This window comes from Triturus cristatus, chromosome 8 (genome assembly GCF_964204655.1).
Source record: "Triturus cristatus chromosome 8, aTriCri1.1, whole genome shotgun sequence".
NCBI lineage: Eukaryota > Metazoa > Chordata > Amphibia > Caudata > Salamandridae > Triturus > Triturus cristatus.
In genome coordinates, this window is record NC_140591.1 from 1,379,854,593 (window position 1) to 1,379,880,022 (window position 25,430).

General features: G+C 43.2%; 1 protein-coding gene across 3 annotated transcripts in view; it reads left to right on the forward strand.

Moving 5' to 3' along the window:
* USP16 (ubiquitin specific peptidase 16) overlaps positions 1–25,430 on the forward strand; it is a 337,101-nt gene that overhangs the window by 170,647 nt on the left and 141,024 nt on the right. For all 3 annotated transcript variants that reach the window (XM_085623085.1, XM_085623084.1, XM_085623086.1), the window contains exons 12-13: positions 10,925–10,981; positions 19,754–19,915. In XM_085623085.1, coding sequence (XP_085479211.1) covers positions 10,925–10,981; positions 19,754–19,915 — 219 coding nt within the window. The remainder of the gene's footprint in view (positions 1–10,924; positions 10,982–19,753; positions 19,916–25,430) is intronic.

Consider the following 25,430-nt stretch of genomic DNA (forward strand, 5'->3'; position numbering starts at 1 on the left):
GCGGTGTCCGGGCAGCTCACCGTCAAAGGCAGGGGCAAACACCGAAGAGTCTAAGAACTGCGCCTCCGGGCATGCCCTCGATCCACTACGCTTTAGCAACGGGAGCGGCTGTGGCGAGATGCAGGCCGGGGGCAGGACCGCTCCGGTGGACCGACTCCACCCAGTCACCACAGGCCGCTGTTGTTAAACTGCCACCCGGCCAAGGCGTCCACTCGAGGTCCCGGCTCCGGGGCTGCACGGGCCGCAAAGTTCATCCGCGGATTTCTCAGGCGGTACAGTAGCCAGAAACCCCGGAGTCCTACGATCGGTTGCCACTCTCCTTCACAAACACGATCCCATGGCGCAAGCTGAGGATCTAGTACAGGATATCCGTGCGGGATGCGGAGGTTCACGGAGCCGGGAGTCTACGCTGCCGTCTCGGTCGCCATCTTGGCTCCTCCCCGTAGAACACATTTTTGAGAGTTAAGTTCATTAGGAAATTTTACTTTCATTATAGTTTTGATAACCAGTTATAATTAGAAAAAGGTTCTCAGAAACAAACACTATTCTGCTTTTTTACCTTCCCAAACCTATTTTTGGAAAGAAAATTAAAACTAAAGGGAACGGGTAAGCAACGAGCCTTGCACAAATGAACATTTTACTACCACTTTGACAGCCACTGCTTAAGTCCATTTAGGTAAGCAACGAGCCTTGCACAAATGAACATTTTACTACCACTTTGATAGCTACTGCTTAAGTCCATTTATCTGTTCTTAGGTGCACATATTTATGAACACTAATTTCTGCCTTTAAAGTGTTTTTTGCACTATAAAAAAATCAGTTTTGGAAGTGTTCATTTTTACCTCACCTAATGTCTTTCAAAGTCTCTGTCATGTTTTTTGGTGACAGTAAGACATTTGTTTCTTTTTTGTCATAGTCATTGTTTGGTCTGAGATTCCACAGCATAGGTGTAAACTAGACCTCTTGCTTATAATGTACATATATTGGGCTTTTGGTCTGCCTGTTTTAACTATTGGCTTTCATAGACTAGCCTCTTTCATTCATTGGCTTGAGACTTTGTTAATCACCTGTTGGCTCAGCCCTTAGAGTATTTACCTCTCACCTAATGCTATTGGATGTCTGGGTGCCTTAGTTTGCCTCCTCTGTAGTGCTTACATTGTACTGCCTGGAGGACAATTAGCAACTATGGAGAATGCAGTAGTCTTCCTTTTGTTTCTTGTCTGGTTTAAATATACTTACATTGCATGTGTTGCCACATGTAACGCAGTCCTTTAGACATTGTCAGTGCATGTTTATTTCTTCGTTTTGCCTTGTTGCCGTGGTTCAGATTCACAAAGATATGTGTGCAGTTAAGAGACTTGATTGTGTGAGGAATATCATTTATGAGAGTGCATTAACATTTGTGATTGAAAAAAGTGAGTTTCATTGTTAATGGATATACCCACACTTAAAGTTTAGTGTGAGTTCATTTTCTCACAGTGGTAAGTTGAGGGCTTTTCAGAGTGGGATAACAATAATTAGTGAACATCCACAAAACACGCACATTTGTGGATATTTGCAGTACATCTCCAGTTTGCTTCCCATCCTTAAAAAGCTTGCACAGTTTTTTAGAGTAGTAAAGATGAGGAAACCAGGCCAAAATTGGTGAGGGCGTAAAGGGCACTTGTGTATCTTTTAAAGAGAGCACAAAATATATACATGCTACATTTATTAATGCATACTTGGTTACACATTAAAGTAACATACAAATTACAAAAAATTCCAGATTTACTCCAATTAATCTGCTTTCTCCGACTGATTCCTGGCAGGATTCCTCAAATACTTTGTAAATTTCATGATGGTCGGATGTTTACTGTAAACCTAGTCAGCAACTTATTATGTTTATGCTTATGTTCTGAATCAGGCTACATGTTTTTGTTTTGTAGGTACAGTGGAATGTTCAGTAAATGTGCCAGGACACTGCATTTTTTAAAAGAGTCAAATGTAAGGGTCTCTTGTGTTAGCACTACTTATACTTCAGGTTCAATCGCCTGTCTGTGCTCCCAGTTCCTTCATCAGCAGTCCCAAGCACAGACGTAGGTTTCAGTCCGGTGCATTCAAAGTTCTCATTTTGATTAAAACCTTCCTCCTCACATACAATAGGGCAGGGTAAAGAAAGGGAGTAGTTAAAATGCATGGGTGCTTTGCGGATGGATTAAGACTTTTCCAAGCCTTTACACACAATGCTAGAAACTGCTAGCTGTGTAGGGAATGGAAATTCTTTGTGACACATTATGGTATGATGCAAATTATCAATTCTTACACTGCCCCTCTTGCTAAACAGTGCTAAGTGTCAGACATGTATTTGGTAAATGGGCATGGATTTTTCTTCCTCCTTAGAAAATAATCTTGAAGGGTACTTTTTTCTGTTAAAGAGGCAAGTAGACTGGTGGAACAAATAGCCCATAGACTTCCACTCGATTTCAACAAATGGTGACCTTGGAACCTGCAGATCTGGGTTGTAATAAAATGTATTCTAACTATTATGTAAGGAATTTTCAGTTCAATTATGGCAGGGGTTATTTTTTCCTTTTCTTTACTACAAAATCACAGCAACCAATTAAAACAGTTTATAACAAAAACGACATCTCCCACAATAAACACACATTATTGTCCAATCCAACAAGCCAAATGGGACAGACACCATCATGCTGCCTTTTTTGTTGTTGTTGTAAATCCTCGATTCTTTAGTAAACTTGATAGTAAATAATTAAACACAAAACATGTCTGTACTCAATCCTGACTCTGCTCACTTCCTCTCACATCCACCATGCTTTCATCCGGAAAACAATTCCAGATCCAATTATGATTCCCAGTTAGCTCTTGGGTACATTTCACCTTCAGACTTTGCAGCTGATTTGCATATGGCCAGGTCTAAACTGGGGTAGCATGGTGAGCAAAAGAATGATGGATTTAACCCAGATCTCTTGACTAGGGGTGAATGTTTTGATTTGTTCTGCATTCCGTCCATCAATTGTGTGTCTTTTGCTTTCTCGCCCTAAGTGCGCCAGGTATGCCCAGACGTGGGTCCTAGGCTCACTGTGCCACTGGAATCAAGCTATTCTGGCTGAAGAGGGGTGAAACCCAGAAACCAGTAGTAGGATGCTTGTTTCCGGTCCAGGGATGACCTGGTTTGGCAGTTCTGGCTGGACTATTCCCATGAGGTACAGGGTCAAGACGTATTTGCATATGGTCCGGTCTAAACTGGGGTGGCATGGTGAGCAAAAGAATGATGGATTGAACCCACATCTCTTGACTGGGGGTGAATGTTTTGATTTGTCCTGCATTCCGTCCATCAATTGTGTGTCTTTTGCTTTCTCGCCCTAAGTGCGCCAGGTATGCCCAGACGTGGGTCCTAGGCTCACTGTGCCACTGGAATCAAGCTATTCTGGCTGAAGAGGGGTGAAACCCAGAAACCGGTAGCAGGATGCTTGTTTCCAGTCCAGGGATGACCTGGTTTGGCATTTCTGGCTGGACTATTCCCATGAGGTACAGGGTCAAGACGTATTTGCATATGGTCCGGTCTAAACTGGGGTGGCATGGTGAGCAAAAGAATGATGGATTGAACCCACATCTCTTGACTGGGGGTGAATGTTTTGATTTGTTCTGCATTCCGTCCATCAATTGTGTGTCTTTTAGTTTTCCACTTGAGCCTTTATTGGTTTATTTTCTGAAAGCATCTGAGATAATGAGGCGGCAGTGACAACGGCCTGTCGCCGTCTTGGTGCTGTACATACCGCTTGTTGTGTAAAGCACTTGAGAGCCACAGCTAAGGCCCAATTACCCAACTGCTGTACTGAAGTGTCAAGTGTCTCTACCAGCCAATCCTCCAAATAATATGCTAAAGGATCCTTCTCACAGTACTCCTCATACTCATCGATGTTGAATGGTTCAGGAGTTGCCATTGTGTCGAACATAACACAAATAAAAAGCCAGAACGTGTAAGTGCCCAGAAAAGGGATATAAAGGGGGAGCCACCTTAATTAAAAAATATATTGAAGGATTTAATTTTAATATTCAAATATTTATTAGGTGGAGGGAATCTGCCTTTGCTTCTCAACCCTATGATTGAATTCTTGCAACCCCTTCAGATTCTTTCCAACAGATTTGTAAACTGGGAGCATAAATAAACATTCTGCTATTAAACAAGTCTCCAGCTACATGGAAGAAGACTACACTCTGCTTATTGCAACAATAATGACGCAGCATTTAAGCCCAACACGTTCAAACATTGCTGGTCCGCTGAACGCACATGCATGTTTGTGAACATGGGCATATAAATGGGACTAGCCTTACGAGAGCAGTCCTCCTTTCTAACTCCCCACAAAATCACTCCCACTCCATCTCAACCGTGAGCGCAGTAGCAGTAAAGAAGTAACTAGCTATGCAGTCATATGGCAACTGAGCAATCTACACTCGTGGGTAGCTCAAGGCTGTGCAAGCATCAGCCGATAAAATATCAGTGTCGTGACCCAGAATTGCAGTGGTCGCAGGGTAACCATGCGAATGAACATGAAAATTACGATATTAATTAAACATTACATATACATCACGGACAATATAGCCAAATGGGAGATGATTTTCTTGATTGCCGAGCAGCAAAGAAAAAGTCAGCAAGATGGTGTCTGTCCCATTTGGTTGGTTGGTACCATGATGATTGGTGGATTGGCCTATGACATATTGTGTGTTTTTCATGGGCTATGTAGTTTTTATTATAAACTGTTTTGATTGACTGCTGTGAATTTGCAGTAAAAGAAAGAGGAGCATAATTTGAACCTCCAGTCCTGCCATAGAATCCGAGTTTCGGTAGGCAACCAAAAAAATCTATTATTCGGCTAATCACTGCATCTTCCCTGGGCGATATGTGGACTGTAAAAACATGTAAGATAAAACCTAGCCTGCAATATTTCAGTCACATGTTTCTATGCCGCATTATAACATTGTTGTCACATTCTGGTAGTGGTAACCTTGTTTCATCGGAGTACAACACACACACAATATCTGTCCACACTTCTTCAGGATTGAGATTCTCCTACTAACACAATTATCCCTAGAAATTAAACTGATGCATATAATTTGTCAGTTTGAGATATATTGTCTTTAAGAATGTAATACTTTAGTAGTTTAAATTTTTTTGTAAATTGTGCTGATTAGTCTTTCTGCCAAATATTTAACCTTGTGATATTTTGCCTGTGTGTTTCTGCCTGCCTGTGTTCGAGCCTCTAGATAGGTATAGTGGTAATTTATGTCCCAGCTTGAGCAGTTTCCAGGTCTTTATCCGTGTTGCCATGGGGTTTTTTAAAAAGTAGTAGATGCTTCCTATATGCTTCTGAGTTCTTATGTGGACAGAAGTCAACTATTACTGTGCTGCTATCAGCATGCATGGCAATGTCCTGTTATGTGTATTTAAGTGCTTTGTTCCTTATTGGTTTTGAAGGTTATTTGGTGTGACTACTCAACCGTTAATTATTACCTATGAACAAATACAAAAGCACTATTTGTACTGCTGAGGTAGTTCTATTTCTATGCAACTAACAAACCTTTATTTCTGCTATAATTAACATTTTAGTAAGAAGTTTGTTTTGGTAGCACTACAGTCTTTTTTTCTTGAAGATGCATTATTAGGAGTGTTCTTTAACACATCTGTGTTCTCTTAAGTCTGTGTGCTTACAGGGAGCTTGTTTGTGTAGTGCTGCAGAGAGCAGTGTCTAGATTAAGAGAGAGCACATGCACAGTAGTCTTACTTTCGTTTAGCTTGTACATGGGGCAATCGGGGTGCAGTCATGACCACACCTAATCTTTTGTTGCAAGAGGTGCTGCTGCAGCATCAGTGGTCGCAAAGAGGTTCTAAGAGTCACTGTCCTCTTATAGAAGTGAGTAGAAAAAATAATCGGGGACATAGGTGGCTACAAATTGGAGATCTATGGCTATCGTGGTTCAAGCAAGCAGTTTGAGGTGCTGGATGCAGCTAACCCAAAAGGGGAGAGCCAGATGCAACCAGAAGGCAAAAGTAAGGTATCACTTATGGAGCCAGCATACGCCAAAATCATACTGCTGTTCACACCTAGCTGAGAAGAATACACCAGTACAGAATAAGGAGTTGGAGGTGACCATTGTCTTCAGGGACAGCTTTTTTCGTCCCTTTTCTCAGCTGGTAGATAAAGTTGTCCAGAGTAGATGTGTCTCAGTCTCCCTATTTCTCTTTCTCTCGCTTTGAGAGATGCAGAGGATGCTTTTCTCTCCAAATCAGCAATCTTGGGTTAGTCAGGACTGCAGCACCAGCCTTCGGTCTCAGCAGAACCAGCCTCTGAGTGCAGTGTGTGCTAAAATCAAAGGTCCTCATGGCAACATGTAGAGAAATTAGCCTGGAGCCCTGGTTGACTACATGCTAGTCCTTACTCCTTCAGTAAAAGCAGCCAACTGGTCTACCACTGGTCCAGTCCTCTGCGCTAGTGTGCAGGGCTTCTGAAAGTGAAAAGGTGAATTCTGATCTGGATCACAGGGACAGTTTATGTTGTGAGTAGTATGCCTAGCTGAAACATTTTTAGTGGTGCGTCCCACTTATGCAGCTTACAATTCTGTAGTCTAGATTCCTAGTTTAATTGAATTAGTCTCAGTGGACCCTTTATTTCCAGCCACCTGGTCCGGCCTTTACTGCATTTCCTTTGTAATTAAGCTTCACTTGATTCTTACTTTCCCACCTTCACAGGATGTTGACCTTATCTTAAAAGTGGAAGGATATTTCAGCTGGCAAATTGGCTATCCACCTTGGTGGCCTATGTCCTTGAAATCAACAAGCTATCACCTTAGGGCTTAATGTTATGTTATGTTAAGTGTTGCTTATTGAGCGCACTGACACCGAAGCTTCCTGGCGCTGGTAGACAGAACAAAGTGAGGGGGAGGTAGAGGAACAAAGTCTACGTGAGGGTGGGAAAGAGGTAAGTTTTTAGCAATTTCCTAAATTTGAGAAAAGAGGAGCAAGATTTAATAGAGGAAGGGAGGAGATTCCAGAGCCCAGGGGCTAGGTGAGAGAACCGGCGTCCGCCGAATCTCTTAGTTTTGCTCCTGGGGGTGATCAGCAAGTCGCGGTGGGCGGATCGAAGATTACGTGTGGGACAGTAAGGACGGATGGTAGATTTTAGGAAAGCAGGGGAGGGACAATGAAGTGCCTTGAAGGTGAGACAGGCCACCTTAAAGGCGGCCCTTCGCTCAACCGGGAGCCAATGCAGGTTCGTAAGCAAAGGTTTAGCTGATTGCCATCTGGGTGTTCCATGGATCAGGCGGGCAGCCTGGTTCTGAACGATTTGAAGGCGTTGAGTCAGATATTGTGGCAAACCGTGGTAGATGGCATTGGAAAAATCCAAACAGGAGAGTACCAGCGAAATGACAGTTTGGGTGAGTGCTGCCGGGGGGAGAAGGTGGCGGATTTTGCGGATCCTCCGAAGTTGGAACATACAGGAGGAAACCACCGCTCCCACCTGAGCACTAAGAGAGAGCTCGGTGTCGATAATGACACCCAGACTTTTTACAGATTTTGCTGGGACGGGGGGAAGGACCGAGCTCCGGAGGCCAGAACTGTGGGCCCCAGTAGGTGGCACTGAGTCCGGGGAGTAGGAGCTCAGTTTTGCCGGGGTTCAACTTTAATTGGTTCTGGTTCATCCAGAGTTGGATATGGGTCATGGCTCCATGGAAAGTTGTGATGGCATTAGGTGAATTAAGGGGGAGAATGATTTGGAGATCGTCAGCATAGTTGTAGGTGACTATGTCCCATTTCAGAAGCGATTGAATGAGTGGCCGGAGGTAAAGATTAAAGAGGAGCGGGGAAAGAGAAGAGCCTTGGGGGACACCACAGGATGTGAGAGATTTGTTTGCAGTGTAAGGACCAAGGCGGACCGCCTGTGTCCTCCCTGTGAGGAAAGACCTGACCCACTTGAGAGCAACGCCCTGGATGCCCTCCTGTCCGACACGGTGGAGAAGGATGTTATGGTCCACCGTGTCGAACGCGGCCGATAGATCCAGTAGGACGAGGGCTTGGGGGTTTTCCGCGTCCGCGTTGCCTCTGAGTGTGTCAAGGACTGCCAGAATAACAGCTTCTGTGGAATGGGCGGGTCTGAAGCCGGCCTGGGTAGGTACAAGATAACCGGAAGATTCAATAAACCCAGACAGGCAGCGAGTAACATGGGCCTCCATGAGTTTAGAAAAATAGGGGAGAAGAGAGATGGGGCGGTAGTTCGATGGCTCCGTCATGTCGGCACCAGGTTTTTTTAGTAAAGGTACAAGAATAGCTTCCTTGAAGGAAGTGGGGCAAATGCCGCTGCTGAGGGAGCTATTAAGGAAAATGTAAAATACTGTCAGGTAGATTAAGACATATGTTCCGCAGAACGGACGGCGGGCAGCAGTCATTTGGAGAGCCAGACTTTACGCGAGTGGCTAGTTCCGCCAAAGAAGAGGAGTCTAGAACCGGGAAAGAAGTGAAGGACAGGGGATTATTGAGGGAGTTTATTTTAAAAAAATCTAGGATTAAAACTAATGATTTATATTCAAATTTGTTTTCTGATGACTTGCAAGAAGTAAATGAGCTATTATGTATACTTGAAAAAAGCAGAAGGGTACATTACTCCCAAGTAACAGAAAACTATTTTAAAGAGCAAACTCGGAAATTAAATTAATTTAGATTTGCCAAAGAAAGTAGTAATGCTTTAAATATGCGAACGTGTTAATGCCCTGTAAGCTGTTAAAAAAATATTAGAGCCCTTGCAGCCCAACCAAAGAGCCAAACGTTATTAACCCTCAACTGAGCTTAATTGACATGCTTTCTATATATTAAAGCCTGGATCCCTCTAACCCTCAAAACGCAGTGCTATTTTGTGGCTACAGTTTCAAACTAAATTGCTCCGAAAAGCAACATTACAACTTCAGCAGTTTGTGGACAACAACATTCATTGCCCTTTTCAGTAAGACTTCTGCACAAGCATGAGCACTGAGCCTTTGGTCATGGCCATGATAGATGGTCAGTATAATGTTAATAATGGCAGCTGTTTAGGGAATGGGCTGTTGGATCTTTCAGCTGATGACTGAATAGTGTTGTTCAAATTATTGCAAACATGACTTCTTCTTTCAAAATATATATTCCTCACATCATTCTTGTTCCTCAGATAAGGTGCACATGAAAGTCACATGCTTCAACCGATCAGAAGTCGACCGCTGTTTTTTTCGCTTCCAGTGTGCTAGATTGTGAAACTTACTACCAATCACCTCAAAAGCCATGCAAGACAACCTTAGATTTCTGAATATTTGTAAAACCTTGGCTTTTTGCCAGAAACAACTAGCAAGAAGTCATTCAGCTCAGTCTGGATAGATACACTTCTTTATATAGTGCTAGGAGACTCTTGTGTGCGATAATGCGGATTACAATTACAATAAAACAACCAAAGCAGAAGGAGGGTGACTTAAGCAGGCTAGGTTTACTCCTGATTGCAAGTGGGAGAAAAATCGAGGTAGATTTAAAGACGTACCCCATATGTCAAATAAGAACTTGGATATCGTTGTATAGCTCACTCTAATTCAGGAACTGCCCATGTGTTCTTGGATAATTAAGGGTGTGGATTACCTGTTTATAAAAGATGTGTTTATCTTACTAGGACCTGAAGACCTTTGCAGTAGTTATGAACAACAATTGGTTCTGTAGGGTATTCGATTCCAATCAGTTTAATTCCTTATTTAATTTGGGCTTGCCACCTTTCGCTAATCTTCTACACAAATCAGTTTATACAAATGTATGTACATAACAAATCATTCACACCAGAGACGGTTAGAGAATCAGGTGGTATATTAATATTCAAATACCATGAGTGCTTGCTCTAACCCAAAGAGCCATTGGTTTCATAAATAGTGAGTGAACCAGCACCAATGAGTACAAAATACACAATGGGTGCACAGTGTGTTACAAATATAAACATTTTAATCCACAAGACATTACATATGTTACATAACAGTACAAGACAAAACATTCAATGGTGGTGTCCGGAAGTTTGTTCAAAGAGGTTCAAGTCTATGTCCTTATTCCTAGGATGTGGGGTATGCTTGACCGCAATATGGAGTACCAGTAATGATCATTGATGTTTCGACCCGATTATGTCATGTGCTCATATCTGGCATCACCACGGGTCTTCATCAGGACAAAAGAATATCAAAAGATGGCCTTGAGTAAACGGCATCTGGATCGAATCCAGTGTAAATCATAAGTATGGCCTCTCCGGAATAGGGCCATAAGATAAGTTACCTGGGCACCAGCTTGGTTGTCCAGATTTGGATAAAAGAGCAGGCGCCTTGTAGCCCTTACGCATTGGGTTTGGTCAGAAATTCTAAAATCCCAAAGATCAAGTAAGTATTCACTATTGGGATTTCTAAGCATATATGTTTGAACAGTTGGTCAGGAGGCTATGTGAACAAGAAATGAGACCCACAGTGCCATTTCGGCCCTCTCACTTGCCTCATGTCCTAGATGCCAATTCGAAGATTTTCGTCTTTGCTGCTTGAATGGTGAATTGAAATAAACATTTTAATGATACCAAAAAAGTGAGTAAAACTTTACCATTACAGTCCTTCACGTTAAGCAGTATCATGTCCATCTCAATCCCCATTGATCTCACTTCGATCTTTCCAAAACTCTTCTTAGTGTTTCTTTACAAAAGTAGAAATCCACCTTTATAAGCTTGCATTATGGATGTTATTCTTCATCGTGTCAAGATTTTGTTTTAGGTGTTTTACATGCTATTTAATGGTCGCCCTAGCACAAGCTCTGTCTGCTTCATAACGTAATAAGAGGTAAGATATTTCATCATATAGGTGTATTAAAACAGATTTGTTCTTCCTTTCCTTTAAGGTATCCTTAGTTCGTGAGTCCTTCCTGGATTTGTCTCTGCCTGTTTTAGATGAGCAGGTGAGTGGTGAGTGCGTATTTTTTTTTTTTGTAAACAAATTTTTATTTGTCAAATACACATGTCGCGAAGCTCTGTAGCCCAGAGACTTCCATCGTATCAAGAAACAACATATCAGCTCTGACAAGTTTCTCATAAAGTACCTAATAACAATTACAGAAGAGACGTGCAAAACAAGAACCGCCCCCTCGATTAAAAAACAGTGAACACTCCCTCCCCCCCCCACCACCCATCGCACGGCCAAACCAATCCATACAGCAAGTCTGTGTGCGACTATGAGTCTGTCCTTACTACAAATCATGGCCATATAGCCCGGTAGCACCCAATAGATACGTGTTGCACGTCCCCAAAACGCATGTAAAAGAGCGCCGGACACCCAGGCAATCATCCCTCCGAAATGGGTTCCAATTCCAATCCCCTGTAATCCGCCCACCGCTTCCAAATTTTAAAGTGTTTTCGCGGGCAGCCCCGCGCTACATAAATGGGTGCCTCTAGTCCCATACAGAAATCCAGCACAGCCTTCCAAGCCGATATTGGGGGGGCAGCCGCCGCCTTCCAGGCCCTTGCTATATCCCGTTTGGCAAGGGTAAAACCCAGAAGCATCAGATGGCGCTTATAAATATTGCCCCCTATATCGTCCATCACATGTAGGAGTACCAGTTTAGGGGACCGAGGAAGATCCCACCCCAGAACCTCTGAAAGACATGTCAGTACGCCCCGCCAGAACCTAGCCAGTGCAGTGCAGTCCCATACAGTGTGGAGCAACGTCCCTTCATCACACATGCAGCGAAGACAAATCGGGGATGCCACCAAGCCGTCCCTATGCAAACGAACCCTAGTGAAATACACTCTGTGGAGGTATTTGAACTGAATGAGTCGGAGACTCGCAGCGATAGCCGCCCCAGGTGAGTGCGTATTTTAAAGTTTGTATTCAAAACTATCTATCAATCATGCAAAATATATTCAATGCAATGTGTTGGCACACCTTTTAAATTAATACATACTCTAGCACTTAACAGAGGCAATATACTTGCATCATATCATGTTGCCTGAAACAATAGCACTAGACCAAAATTATGAGGCCACAGCTCCATAACCTAAAAAGAGTCATCCTTTGTGAGCTCACATATAGACCAGTGGCATCTAAGAAAAGTGTAGTATTCCCATGGTTGTCTGATTCCCCCACCTCCAACAAGTGCAACCTTATCCTGCAGCTGATTTTTTCCATCCTCCCCAATCAAAAAACCACTGAGAAAATAGTTAAAAAAAAAAAAAACTTGTATTGAAAACCCATGAAATATATTTAATGACCTGTTTTATATTATTCTTTATAGAATAAAGCCACCTTCACCTTTTCACCAACCACACAATATGCAACAAATATCTTACTAAAATCAAGTTTGTGGCCTTTCTTCCCATGCATACTCTAAATGCATTCCGAAAAAAAATATATCTTCTTGCCAAACATACAAATGCTTTTCACTATGTGCGCAAAACTCAATATATTTGTCCTTTTGTTTTTACCCAATGTCTGGCAAAGAAGAACAATTGAGACCGTGTCTCTCTTCAAGAGTTTTTCATGGACTTTGACCATCAGAGGTGCTGGACAAAGATAATTAGTTAAATCCAATATTTAATTTTCTCTTCTTAATTGGTTGTTTCGTTGTCTTTGGTTATTGACAACCCTCCCTTTATGAGCCTCCCTTTCTGCCTTTTGGGAGGTGCCATTGGCTCGATGAGCACAATGTGTACTACTTACATCGCCAACTAGATTACACAGACACAGGTTTGTGACCATTGCTCGCTTAAGCCAAAAATAGATTAAAAAAATGAAAATAAACATTGGGCCAATTGCATTGTAGCTCAGACAATCGCTCACGTAACAACTTTCAAGCCATGTTTAGAGGATCTAGGTCCCAGCTCAGAGAATAAAAGTACAGTTGTAGGAGGCAGAGAAACTGCACAGGGGAAGCAATTATCTGACAAGTGGAAGGGAAGGTAAAACATTATTGATCTCACTAATCGTTCCAGGAAATGCTGTAGCCAGGGCAGAAAAAAACTAAGCTGACAATTGTGAGAAAGTGCCCTCTTTCTTGCATGGTATGCCCCACTTTTTGCTGAATAGCTGATGTACTTTGACTGAGTGTGCCCTGGGCTCCTGCCAATCAGGTACCCAGGGCCTGTGTTCCTTCCCTAAAACTGCATTGAAGCCTAAACCAAATTGGCATCTCTGGCCACATGTCAGCCCCTGGTAAATGGTACCATAGGTACCCAGGGCACTGTGACCAGAGAAGGCCCCTAAGGACTGCAGCACTTATTGTGCCATCCTTAGAGGCCCTGTACCCTGACACACACACACAGCCTCTGCAGGCTGAGTGTCTGGGTGCAGAGCAAAACAGAGACGACATGGCACACATCCCTGTGTGCCATGCCCACAAACCACTGCCCTGGCATACATCAGTCACCCTTCTAGCTGGGTGCCCTATGCCAGTGGTGAGGGTACAGGTGCATGAGCCCTGTACTCCTACAGTGCCCAGGTCCATTCCTGGGCCCTGTAAGTGCAGTGCTGCTATTAAGAGTATATGGTGCTGGGAGGTTGTCATTACGAACTCCACAGTACCATAATGGCTGCACTGAAGACTGGGAAGTTTGGTATCAAACTTCTCAGCACAATAAACCCACACTGATGCTAGTGTGGGATTTAATGTAAAATGTACCGCAGAGGGCATCTTAGAGATGCCCCCTGAACAACGACCAACTACCAGTGACCTGACTGAGTGGCTCCGCAGGCTGCCACCACCAGACATGTTTCTGGACCCCTGGGTCGAGAGCCTGCTGCTCTCGGGGGCCTGAAACAATGCACATCGTGGGACGAGGTGCCAAGCCGAGAGACAGAGATCGACCGAGAGAGAGAGAGAGAGACAGAGATAGAGACAGAGAGACGGAGAGATAGAGACAGAGAGAAAGAGAGACCTGAATGCAGGACATAGTTGGCATGGAGACATGTATGACTAAGAGTATCTGACTGTAAACCCGTATCCACATCAAGAATACTGATAGCATCCACAATGGATTCTGCAAATAGGAAACCTTGAGCAGTGAACTTTGTATCTCCTCCCTTTTTTTGCTCTTTGGTCTTACGTTGGGGCTGCTCAGCCAAGTCTGTGCAAAACCTATTTCTTATTATTGCCAAAACCCACTGATCAGAGGCTATTGATTCCCACCTATGTACTAAGGTCAGTTTGTAAATTACCGATTCCTAGTGGGTCGCAGTTAAACTACCTAATGAATATTAATGAGGTACGTCGCAAATGGTGACCCACTAGGGATCGCAGCCATCACAGTGATGGTGGCTTGTCGATGTCAGCAGACCCCCTTGTCTGTGATTGCTTTTTATGAGGCATTTTTTTGTTTAAATGCACCCCATTTTCTTTAAAGGAAAATAGAAAGTGTTGAAACAGAAATAAAAACAAGTAAAAGTAACATTTTCCCAGGGACCACTGTCTACTCTTAAAAAAATGCTTTCAAAGGGGAAGGGATCCCTGAGGGAGCCCTTCCGGTTTGCAAATGGCTTCCCAACTCCTTAGAGGAGGTGGTAAAAGATTAATGTGTTGGGACCGGCATTTGGTTGCAAAACATCAATTAACATTAATTATTGAAAGAGATGCCTCCCAATACCAATCCGGACTTTGGTTGCAAACCCAACTTGCGATTTGGGGGAAACATCGTTTACATCGCTGTGTTTACACCGCAATACCTTTACAACGCGGGTTTTACAACACAAGTCATTACAATGACTTGAACTGGATGGCGCTCTAACCTAAGGAATAGTATGATTTACTATTCCAACACCTTCCCTACTGTTCGTAGTAGTAAATCATACTATTCCTAAATCCAGCGCCCTCCATCGCAAGTCGTTGTAACGACTTGCGTTGTAATGCCTGCGTTGTAAAGGCATCGCGGTATAAACACCGCGATATAATGTCATATATTGGTGATTTGGTAATGTTCTTGAATCAGAATTTACCGTTTGTACATACAGAAAAACCTTTTTGCTGCTGCACATGGCCCGATTTATGCGATTCAGACCTTTTGCGACTCAAAAAAGGCAACGTACATCTGGCCCTTACTTTAGATTCTTCATGTAAGAAATGGGAGTATTAGTCGAGGGTGGTTAGAACCCACCTTAAATAATAATCACAGTCCTTGTCGGGTGAACCACTAAAATCAGTAAATAAACCTGTGTTTAACCCTCTAATAGCTCGTCGTAAAGCAGTCAGGCTCAACTCAGGGCCAATATGTAAAGTATTAATGCAACACTCAAACAGTAGTACAGTAAAAACTCGACACAAGAAAAATCCCAAAACAATTTAGAAAATAGATAATATTTGAATAAGTACAATGGCACCAAAATTACAAAAATCCAATAAGTAGAACCAGAGATATGAATTTCTTACGTTTGGATTAAATGTAGCGCCACAAAGCGGTCATCTGGTTGCACAAGATCAAGTCAAGGTCAAAAGTTAAGGCCAACCACAATGGAACACGGGTCGGATACATGGACCAGTCTGAGCAGAGGAAGTTCTGAACATGTGTGCCTCAGTCCTTTGAACATTCTGACTTTGTAGGTTTTTTATCTCGAGATAGGAAGTACATCAGTAAGGTATGTATGCATGTATTATTCACAAAGAGGCATTCCACACTGACAAAGCCTTTTATTTTATTTTTTTAAATATTATTACTAGCAATCGTTAGAAATTTATATATCTTCAATATTGTGGCCATTAATGTAATCTTCTCTGATTCAGACACTATTACAACTCTTATAGTATTCGTAGCTCAGGATACTTTTGCTGAACATAAGAAACTCTTATTATAGAAAGGGGTTGAGATCCCTGATGTATATGGTACTTGACACCAGCCTAGCTGCGAGAAATGTATCCTAACACAGATAGCAAATCTTAGAGACAATGTTGACAGGTAGGAGATGGGTTACACACTTAGTAGTCATGCCCTCTTTTAAAGGTATATTGGAATGTTCCCCATTCTGAATGATCCTCTGGCAGTGATATCAGGAATACATCCTAGCTCTATGAAAGGGTTCATCAAAACTGACTGGATATTACTGGTTCATCTTTTATTAATGGTGAAAAGGAAAATATCAGCAAATTGGCAAAAAAGCAAGCCACCAATGATTGCCTGTGCAAGGGGTATCTGAACGATAATGGCTATGGAAATGTTGACAAGGGACAGCTGGAATGGAAGACAACATATCAGTAACATTTGAGAACCTCTGATAGCCTATTCAAGTCAAGATAGACTTGAGTGCATTTGAGCGGTAAGGTAAATGCACAGTTAATGTTACGTTAAGTGTCATTTGTATAGCGCGTAATCACCAAAGGTCTTTTAGCGCTTGTGAGAAAGGAACAACACCAGCAATTACTTATCACAAAGACTACTCGGTCAAAGCTTATCTTGTCCAAAAGCCTGTGTGAACAAAAAAATCTTTAGATTTTCCTAAATGGAAGGAGAGTGGCTTCCCCGCGCATACTCTCCGGCAGCTTGTTCCACAACTGGGGAATCAATACTGAGGAAGCTCGTCCACCCATGGTGACTTTGTCAAACCGTGGACAGGACAACAGGCTTGCCTTGGACGATCGGAGGCAGCGTCCCGGCACGTATCTCCTTAGGCGGTCCTTAAGCTTCCTCATTGTGGTAGTTAAGTAGATGCCTAGAGGTGCTGCAAATATGCATATAAGTATGTCACTGTGCAGAAATATTTTAATATTTGTGCAGGAAAAGGAGGTATAATGTGGGGGAACAACAATATTATTAATAATGTTTCTTACACCAATGACAAATGTAATAAAGTACAGAGTCCGTGGTTTTAGTGTTGGCATGTACTTTTTACAAATGTATTTTAATGTGTATGGCCTTTGCTCCCCTGTCCTTTCACACACAAGTCCTGATGTCAAGGTCTCTTTTGCCCTCACACATTCTCCACCCAGTGCAAATCTCAAAGCTACCTTTCCATGCTTATGTGAAAGTATCTGCACTCAGTATTCTTCATGTCTCCATTTGCATACAACTACATAAACTCCACAAGCTTGTTGAATTCATCTATAGGGGCTCCGAGTCCCTGGCTTACTGAGTAATGGGCACAGTTTGAAAATGCTTGCCATGCAGGTGCCAGCTGCTCAGCCCAGCTTTCAACCCTGCTGACTTCAGTCAGTGCCTACACTGTTGCTACCCTGTGTAGATAGCTGCCACTAATGCTGCACCTCTCTCAACCCTGACATCCCACTTCCTCTCTAAGGTTCCAACCCACTTTCCTCTTTACATTGAAAATCAGGAAATTATAGAAGTGGTGCATTTACTTTAATGGTATTGGGGATCATTTTCTAAAGTAGAACATGTATTAAGTATTGTTTTTTAAACTGGCCAAATTCACAACATCCTTAATGGTAAAAACACATGCAGACCCCAGCAAACCAGCTGCTGCAGCACAAAACAGTGATGCAAAGATGGTCAGAAAAAAAGAAATGAACAAAAAAACTTAGATATTTGGGCCTTCCATTACAGAGGCCTGTCAATCTCTTGTCTCTTTCTGATGATGTACCAGAAAGACAACAATTTACCCTCTTATTGAGTAGATGGGCAAAACGTTCAACAATGTATAAGGCTGTTTTTCAAAAATGGGGTTCTGTTGACATTCAAAAGCAATGTACAAATCCTTTCAGCAAAACGCATTTGTAAAAAAAAAGGTAGAATTATGAATGATTGCCATTTGCTGTGATAGTCATTTCAGTTCACGTTTTAATGATGTTTAAGCAATCAACTTTAGGACAATGAAACCAGAAAAGTCCAACATCATATGAAGAATCTTTCCATGTCTAAATCCCTTAAAGTTATCTTATCATATTTTGCTTCAACAAATTACTTGGTTAAGTATTGCAAATCCACTACACCTATTTATCTTATGCAAATGTAAAAAACAATGTAGCAATAGAAAAATGAAGTCTACCCTAATATATTTTACACAACACATCCCTTTGTTAGGACACTTCACACTAAATTGAAGGTACAAGCATCTGATGTGCATATGAACCCTCTCAGAAAGCACATTTGGTGTCATTCATATCAACTGGATTGTCTTACAGAAAAAATCTAGTTTATGAAAGTTATTTGGTTGAAATCAGTTAGTTAAAAGTAATTTTAGATTGTCTAATTTCAATTTTGTTTGCACTTTAGTAGCACATTCTAGGCGTAAGTTGACACCAGGTGCATCATACCCTTTATTTCAAAATTTCTCATAGTGATGGCCTGTGTTCCTTCATATTGCAATACTTTCTGCTCTTCAGAGAAAGTGTGAGGCATTGTCTTCAATTATCGGGTAATTAAAGGGTGCTTTGTACTTGGTGTAAACATTTTTTGCCACTGTTGTCCCAGAGCAACAATACTATTGCACCCAATTGAATTGACTGTCTACTCACTTTAACCACACGACTCCCTCAGGTTACCTGGGTCTTAACCCCTCACTTTAACCACACGACTCTCTCAGGTTACCTGGGTCTTAACCCCTACCATTGAGGGGTTTAGGAACTCAAGACACAGTGTTGCACCATAGGTAATGATCCGAATTTCCAGTCACAACTTTACTTTAAGAAAAGAAAAATGACTTGACGACCAGGTAAGTGAATAATGGACCTAAAATCATCAACAAACTAATCCAGAAGTGTCTAGTACCTTTTAGGCCAAAGAGCCAACCTGAAATGTAATTTTAACACGTAATAAAAATATGTGTAATGTTATGGGGTGATTTTCTGATCAGCTCGTGACATCTCCGAATACAGTACTAGTCATCTGATTCAGAGGTGCTGAACAGAAACATACAATTGTCAGCTTCATATCTGTTGTATCTTGTGCTCTTAGTCAATAAATGTGATTTGGTTGTAATGGATTTAGAGGAATGTAAACAAAACTCATGGGGGGGGACACACCTGACAAAGCAGATACTCACCCCTAGAAAATGATTTTCATGTTGGTGCTTCCAGATAACATTGGAGTGATATCTTTTGTTGGAGTGCATGGTGCCTAGGCAGGAACTACGCTGTCCCTGGAGTCTACCGTTCAGTAGTTCACTGGACTTCCGGTTGCTGCAGCTCTGGCTAATGGACTTGTACTCACAAAGTTTTCTTTGAGTGGCACAGGGGTCCAGTGGACTTTTGATGTGTTGATATAAAAGATTCTGACTGACACAGTTATCCCAGGGTGTCCTATCGCTGATTATTTAGCTCAATAGCTGGAGTGAGGGGGACACAGGGCCATACACAAATGTGCCAAGAGTAAGGCAGCAGAGTTTCTCAAAGCTAAGCAGTGGACTTTCGGCCCCCGGCTCTGCAAGCAGATCCATACTTAACTTGCCATACCAGACCCTTTTTACCTTGCCCTCTACGTTGCAATTCAAACAAATTCATTTTCTGGATGTACTGTTTTGTTGGTGGTATTCTTGTGAGTGAGAATAAAGAGTAACTAGACTTGACTAGGTTCATGATGACACCCTTACAAAGTCCCTTGCTAAGACCACCTAATTTCTTTCAGGACAATCAGGCTGATGTCGGAACTTCAACTTCTCTTGTAGCGGAGTATAGTTTGTAATCCAATCCTAGGCAATATTAATTTGATACAGTGATTGTTCTTTCTAAAATCTATTTTCAACATGTAATTTACTCATAAATGCTGTTGTTGCAATCTTTGTGTTTTGTTCATTTTAGACTTGTAAAAAGTATGCTGTTCAAAAAATTGCACCAGTAGTTGCTGAAACGAACAGTGAGGAAGATGACAACGAAAGTTATGTAAAGGAGAAAGATGAGCCATCTGGTACAAGCAAACACCTACAGAAAAAAGCAAAGAAACAAGCAAAAAAGCAAGCAAAGGTCAGTTTGTAATTCTTTGTTTTTGATTAAAACATTTCAGTCACCTCTACCAACACCCACTGAATCTGTCTCTCCAGTAGAACCTTCTAATTCTTCTGCTCCACCAGCATCTCCACCAACACCCAGTGCATCTGTCCCCCCACGAGTACCTGCTCCTGGTTCCGAGGTGCCAATAAAAACTTTTCAGGTAGAATTGCAATATTATAGAGCAATATGGCAGTACAGCAACATACTGTCTCTTCTGCCACGCTGTTATTGTTGCGGGAGAGAGAAATAAGACCATCCATCGAGATATTTTCATGGCTCCCCAGTGTCCTCTGCTACAAAAAGGGGGGAACCAAGAGCTTTTGTACTGAGGTCCTGCACAATGCTCCAAACATATGATCAAAACCAAAAGGGTGTGCAGTTCCTCGGGGAACTGCACACCGTTTTGGTTTTGATCCCCAGAGTCCTCCCCAACAGCCTTCGTTTTTTTTGGTTTCGTTTTTTCCTTTGTTGTCCTCTTGTTGTGACTATTTTGGTTGGTTTTCTTGACCTTCGTAAAAAAAAGAATATAGATATATATTCTCCAGATATAAATCTAAAAAAAAAATATATATTTTCAGAACTAACCAAATGTGTCAAAACATAAAGAGCTTCCACGAGTATTAAGCATATTTTTTCAGGTATCAGAAATAATAAATTATATTTAATATAGAGATAAATGGTAAGTGTATATTGTGGCTGGGCCACCGAGGTATTCGGTCCTCAGGGCCAAAAACCAGCCTAGGGAGGGCGGGCCTCGTGGCCCCTTCCCCCATTGATTAGTAGCCGGGCCTCAGGAGATGGGGTCCCCGGGGCCGAAATTGGCCTGGGGAGGGAGACCGCGTGACTCCCTCCCCCACTATATAGTGGCCAGGCCCAGGGTTCCCAGGATCCAAATTTGCCCAGGAAGAGGATCCATGCGAACCCCCCGCCACTTCAATTAATTTGGCGGGCCTCCCCACCCACCTTAGTAGTATGCAAAGATCTTCCTGCCTTTTGTCAGGATGATGGACAGCGTACCAAGATGCCCCTCAGCGCATTTCACCCGATTTTGGTGACACATTCTTTATGCCGAGGAATATAAGGACATCTTCACCAAACAAAGAAGCACTTACTTCATATGGCTAAGAGGAAGTACCTTTAATTGGTGGAGATTTACCTCTTTGTAGTCTCCTTGTCCTCTCTATAAGATGATTCATGTTGCAGACAAGGTCACTGAAGACATTTCCTTGTGGTCCATTACACATATGTAGTGTAGAATACGCACTGGACATTTACCCAATTATTTAGCAGTTACTAATTAACCAGAATAAAGTACTCAACTTTATTATGTGCAAAACTGTGGACTCATGTTCGATATAGCGGCAAGTGCGGTTCCGTTGTGGCCCAGTCACTCGCACAGCTACTGACACACCCACACAGATATTTAGACACCCACTCGGCCTCTTACACATCCACTGACAGAACCACACAAACCCTGATACACCCACTCACATACCCGCTGAGACACTCCCACATGCATTCATACACTCACAGCCGCTCAGGCACTCATGCACCCACTCAGACACGCTCACAGACCCATTCAGACACTCATGCGCCCACTTAAACACTCATATGCCCACTTACAGACCCACTCAGATACTCGTGCCCGTTTACAGACTTTCTCCGAGACTCACACACCCACTCTGGCACCCACTAAGACACTCATTCACACCCACAAAACCACTCACAATCCCAGTTACAGACCTAAACAGCTACTCACACATACTCTCTCAAAGGTTACAGTTAGGAAATACAAGTAAAAAAAAAAATAACATTAAAAAACCTTCTAAATTCACTGAAAAAAAACAAAGTTTTCAGGGATGTTCTAGTTAGGAAAGAGAATTTTAAAAAAAAACGTGGAAATTCACTGAAAGTTAGGCTCAGATTTTACTCTTACAAAACCATATATTTTAGCAGTTATAGATACCGGAGCTAACTATAACTTGCGCCCCTGCAATGCAAGGCTTAGGACCTCACATATTACATCACTCATGACCTGACCAGTGACATCACTGATGACATAATCCACAGACCCACTCACACCCCCATACAGTCTCTCATATACTCACACACCCACAGAACCCTTTAAATACCTATTCACACATCCATATCACTTATCCATACACACTCACATTCCCACTCACTCACCCATACAACCACTCACACAACCACTTTCTCACCCATACAACTTACACAGACACAATCACCCATACAACTACTCACACATCCACTTAAAAATTCATACAATCACTGAGACAGCCAGTCTCTCACCCATACAGCATCTCAACAGACCTATTGACATACCCATACAACCGCTCACACACCCACTCACATACCCATTCACTCATCCCTACAAGCACTCAGACGACCACTCACTCACCCATACAGCCACTCATACAGACGCTCGCTCTCCAATACAACCACTCACATACCCACTCAGTTAAACAAACACCCACTCAAAGAGCCACTAACTCACCCATGCAGCCACTCACACACCCAGTCGCTCACCTATACAGCCACTTACCCATACAGCTACTTACACACCCATTTATTCACCCATACAGCCACTCACACACTCACATTCTCACACACTCACTCGCCCACTGATACAGTCACAAAGCCACTCAGAGGACGTTTGTTACAAACAAATGTTACTGTACTCAGTAGTACAGAAAGAATAGTAATTAAACTTATGGCGTAGCTTAGTATCTATCTTTAAGTCTCAAAAACATTTACAAAACACACTCACTGGATGTCGTCATCAGTGCTGTCATCAGTGATGTTATTGACCATGTCATGAGTGGTGTAATATGTGAGTTCATACGCAGTGCATTGTGGGGCCATAAGTTATAGTTAGTGCAGGTAACTATAACTGCTGAATTTCTATGGTTTTGTACAAGTGAAATCTGAGCCTAACCATAACATCCCTGTACCCTTTGTTTTTTTCAGAGAATTTATATATACATACTTGTATATATTGATCTAGACATAGATGTGTGTATCTGTGTGTATATATAGTGGGTACGTATATATACGTGTGTGAATATATATATATGCGTGTGTGTGTGTGTGTGTGTGTGTGTGTGTGTATATATATATATATATATATATATATGTTCGAGGCATATGAGCTGCAGATTACACACTTTTGCATAGATCGCCATCTGGTGTTGGGCCCGGATGTTTGCAGTTTGTTTTTCCTCTTGGAAAGTCTTTGGAAGTCACGAGGTCGGTGACTCCTCCTTTGGTTCGTATTGCGCATGGGCTTCGGCTCCATCCTCAGATTGTTTTTTTCCGCCATCGGGCTCGGATGTAATACTTCGCGCTCCGGTTCCGAACTTTTCCAGTTCAACGATCGACGCAAAATCCTCGCTCATCGAGATTCTTCAGATAACAAATCATCTTAATCACCTTCTCTTCAACACTTCTTCGATTCCAGTCGTCGACGGCGGCCTTCGGGCCTATCCCGGCTCCGGTCTTGGCTGATGGAAAGAACTCCCTTCAAGAAGTGCCCTCGATGTGGGTCCAAATTCCCCCACACCGATCTTCATGAGGTGTGCAACCTCTGCCTCTCCCCTGAACACGAGGCTCGAGACTGTCCCGCCTGCAAGTCTTTTCGATCGAAAAAGACTATTCGAAATCGAAGGGCCAGACGCAACATGGCGCACTCCTCGACCTCCGCTCCAGTCGACATCTTCGGGGACGACGTCGAAGCTCCGGGACAGCAGCACACCGAAGAAGATGACGACTACCTCGTCAGTGCTTCCGAAGCCGACGACTCAGATGTGGAGGACATCACCCTGGCGCAGAGGGTCGTGAGTACTATACCCCCTCCCACACCCGCGCCGATACCCAAAAAGGCTTCGGTCACGCCTTCGAGCCTAGGCAAGACCAAGGACACTGCTTCTAACACCCCACCTTCGGGCCCGGTGAAGAAGCCTATTAAGCCTTCCGGCAGCTCTGGCTCGAGCCAGCCTACCAGCGGTGCCGAAAAACACCCTTCGGCACCGAAGAAAAAATCGGCCTCCACCTCCACACCGAGCTCAGCACCAAAGCCCTCGGTGTCGAAACCCGGCCTCTCGGTGCCGACCAAACATCATAAGGCCCTCGGCGCCGACACTCCCGTGCCGAAGCCTCTCTCGGCACCGAACAAAAAATCGGAGGTCCCAAAAAAGCACGGCACAGACAAGCCTAAAAAGCCGTCAGCCCCGTAAACCTCGGTGCCGACCGAACAACCAGTGTCGCAAGAACTATTCACACCGGATCCTCTGCAAAAGACACTTACCAAGCATCCAAAAACTGGACATTTGACACTGTCTTCAAAAAAGAGACATTTGGACAAACCAGCTCCACCTCCAAAGAGGAAGGACTGTGCTACCTCCCCTTTCAGAGTGCCTTCCCCACCTCCTCCACCCTCCCCACCTTCACCTTCTCCACCCCTGCCTCTTCGCTCGCCGACCCTGTCTCCAGACCATGATGATCAAGGGGACCCTTACTACGATCCAGCAGATGTGCCACAAGACCCCACCCCTACTGGATCCCCAGACCCATGGGATGACTATAACAATCCAGACATCCCAGATGTCCCACAGGATGACCTTTATCCATCCAGGCCATCCCCACCAGAAGACTCGTTAGGTTTTCACCACCTACTACAGAGGGCGGCACATTATCACGGGGTAGAGCTACATACTGACCCAGTAGAGGAAGATTTCCTCCTAGACACCTTCGATACTGCACATAGGTCTACTGCTATACTACCTATGCTAAAAGGAGTAATCAAACATGCACCAGAGGTTTTTAAAGACCCAGTCAGGGCTAGGGTCCTAAACCCACGTATAGAGAAAAAATATAAAGCCGCCCACACAGATCCTGCATACATTAAAGGCCCTGCACCACTGGATTCCTTAGTGGTATCTACAGCTAGGAAGAGATCAAATTCTCAGGCGTCAGGCGAAGCACCACCACCTGACAAAGAGTCCAAGCTCCTAGACGTGTCCGGGAAGCACACTGCGTCACAAGCTGCCAATATATGGCGTATCGCCAACACTCAAGCGCTATTGGCCAGATACGACAGAGCGCATTATGATGAGCTAGAAACCATCATGCACCATCTCCCTGAAAAATACAGAAATAGGGCTAATGAATTGATTCAAGAGGGAAAAACCATAACTTATACCTCTATACGCGGTGCCCTAGATGCGGCAGACATAGCCTCCAGGGCCATAAACACCAGTGTCCTCCTCCATCGCCACGCCTGGCTAAGAGTTTCAGGTTTTAAACTTGAGGTACAAGCCTCCATATTAAACCACCCATTTGATCAACAACATTTATTTGGTCCAAAGGTTGATGAAGCCCTCGAGAAGATGTAGAAAGACACTGATACGGCGAAATCCATGGGAGCCCTACAGTCACACACTCCTAGGCGCTCCTTTCGCCGCTCTTCCTT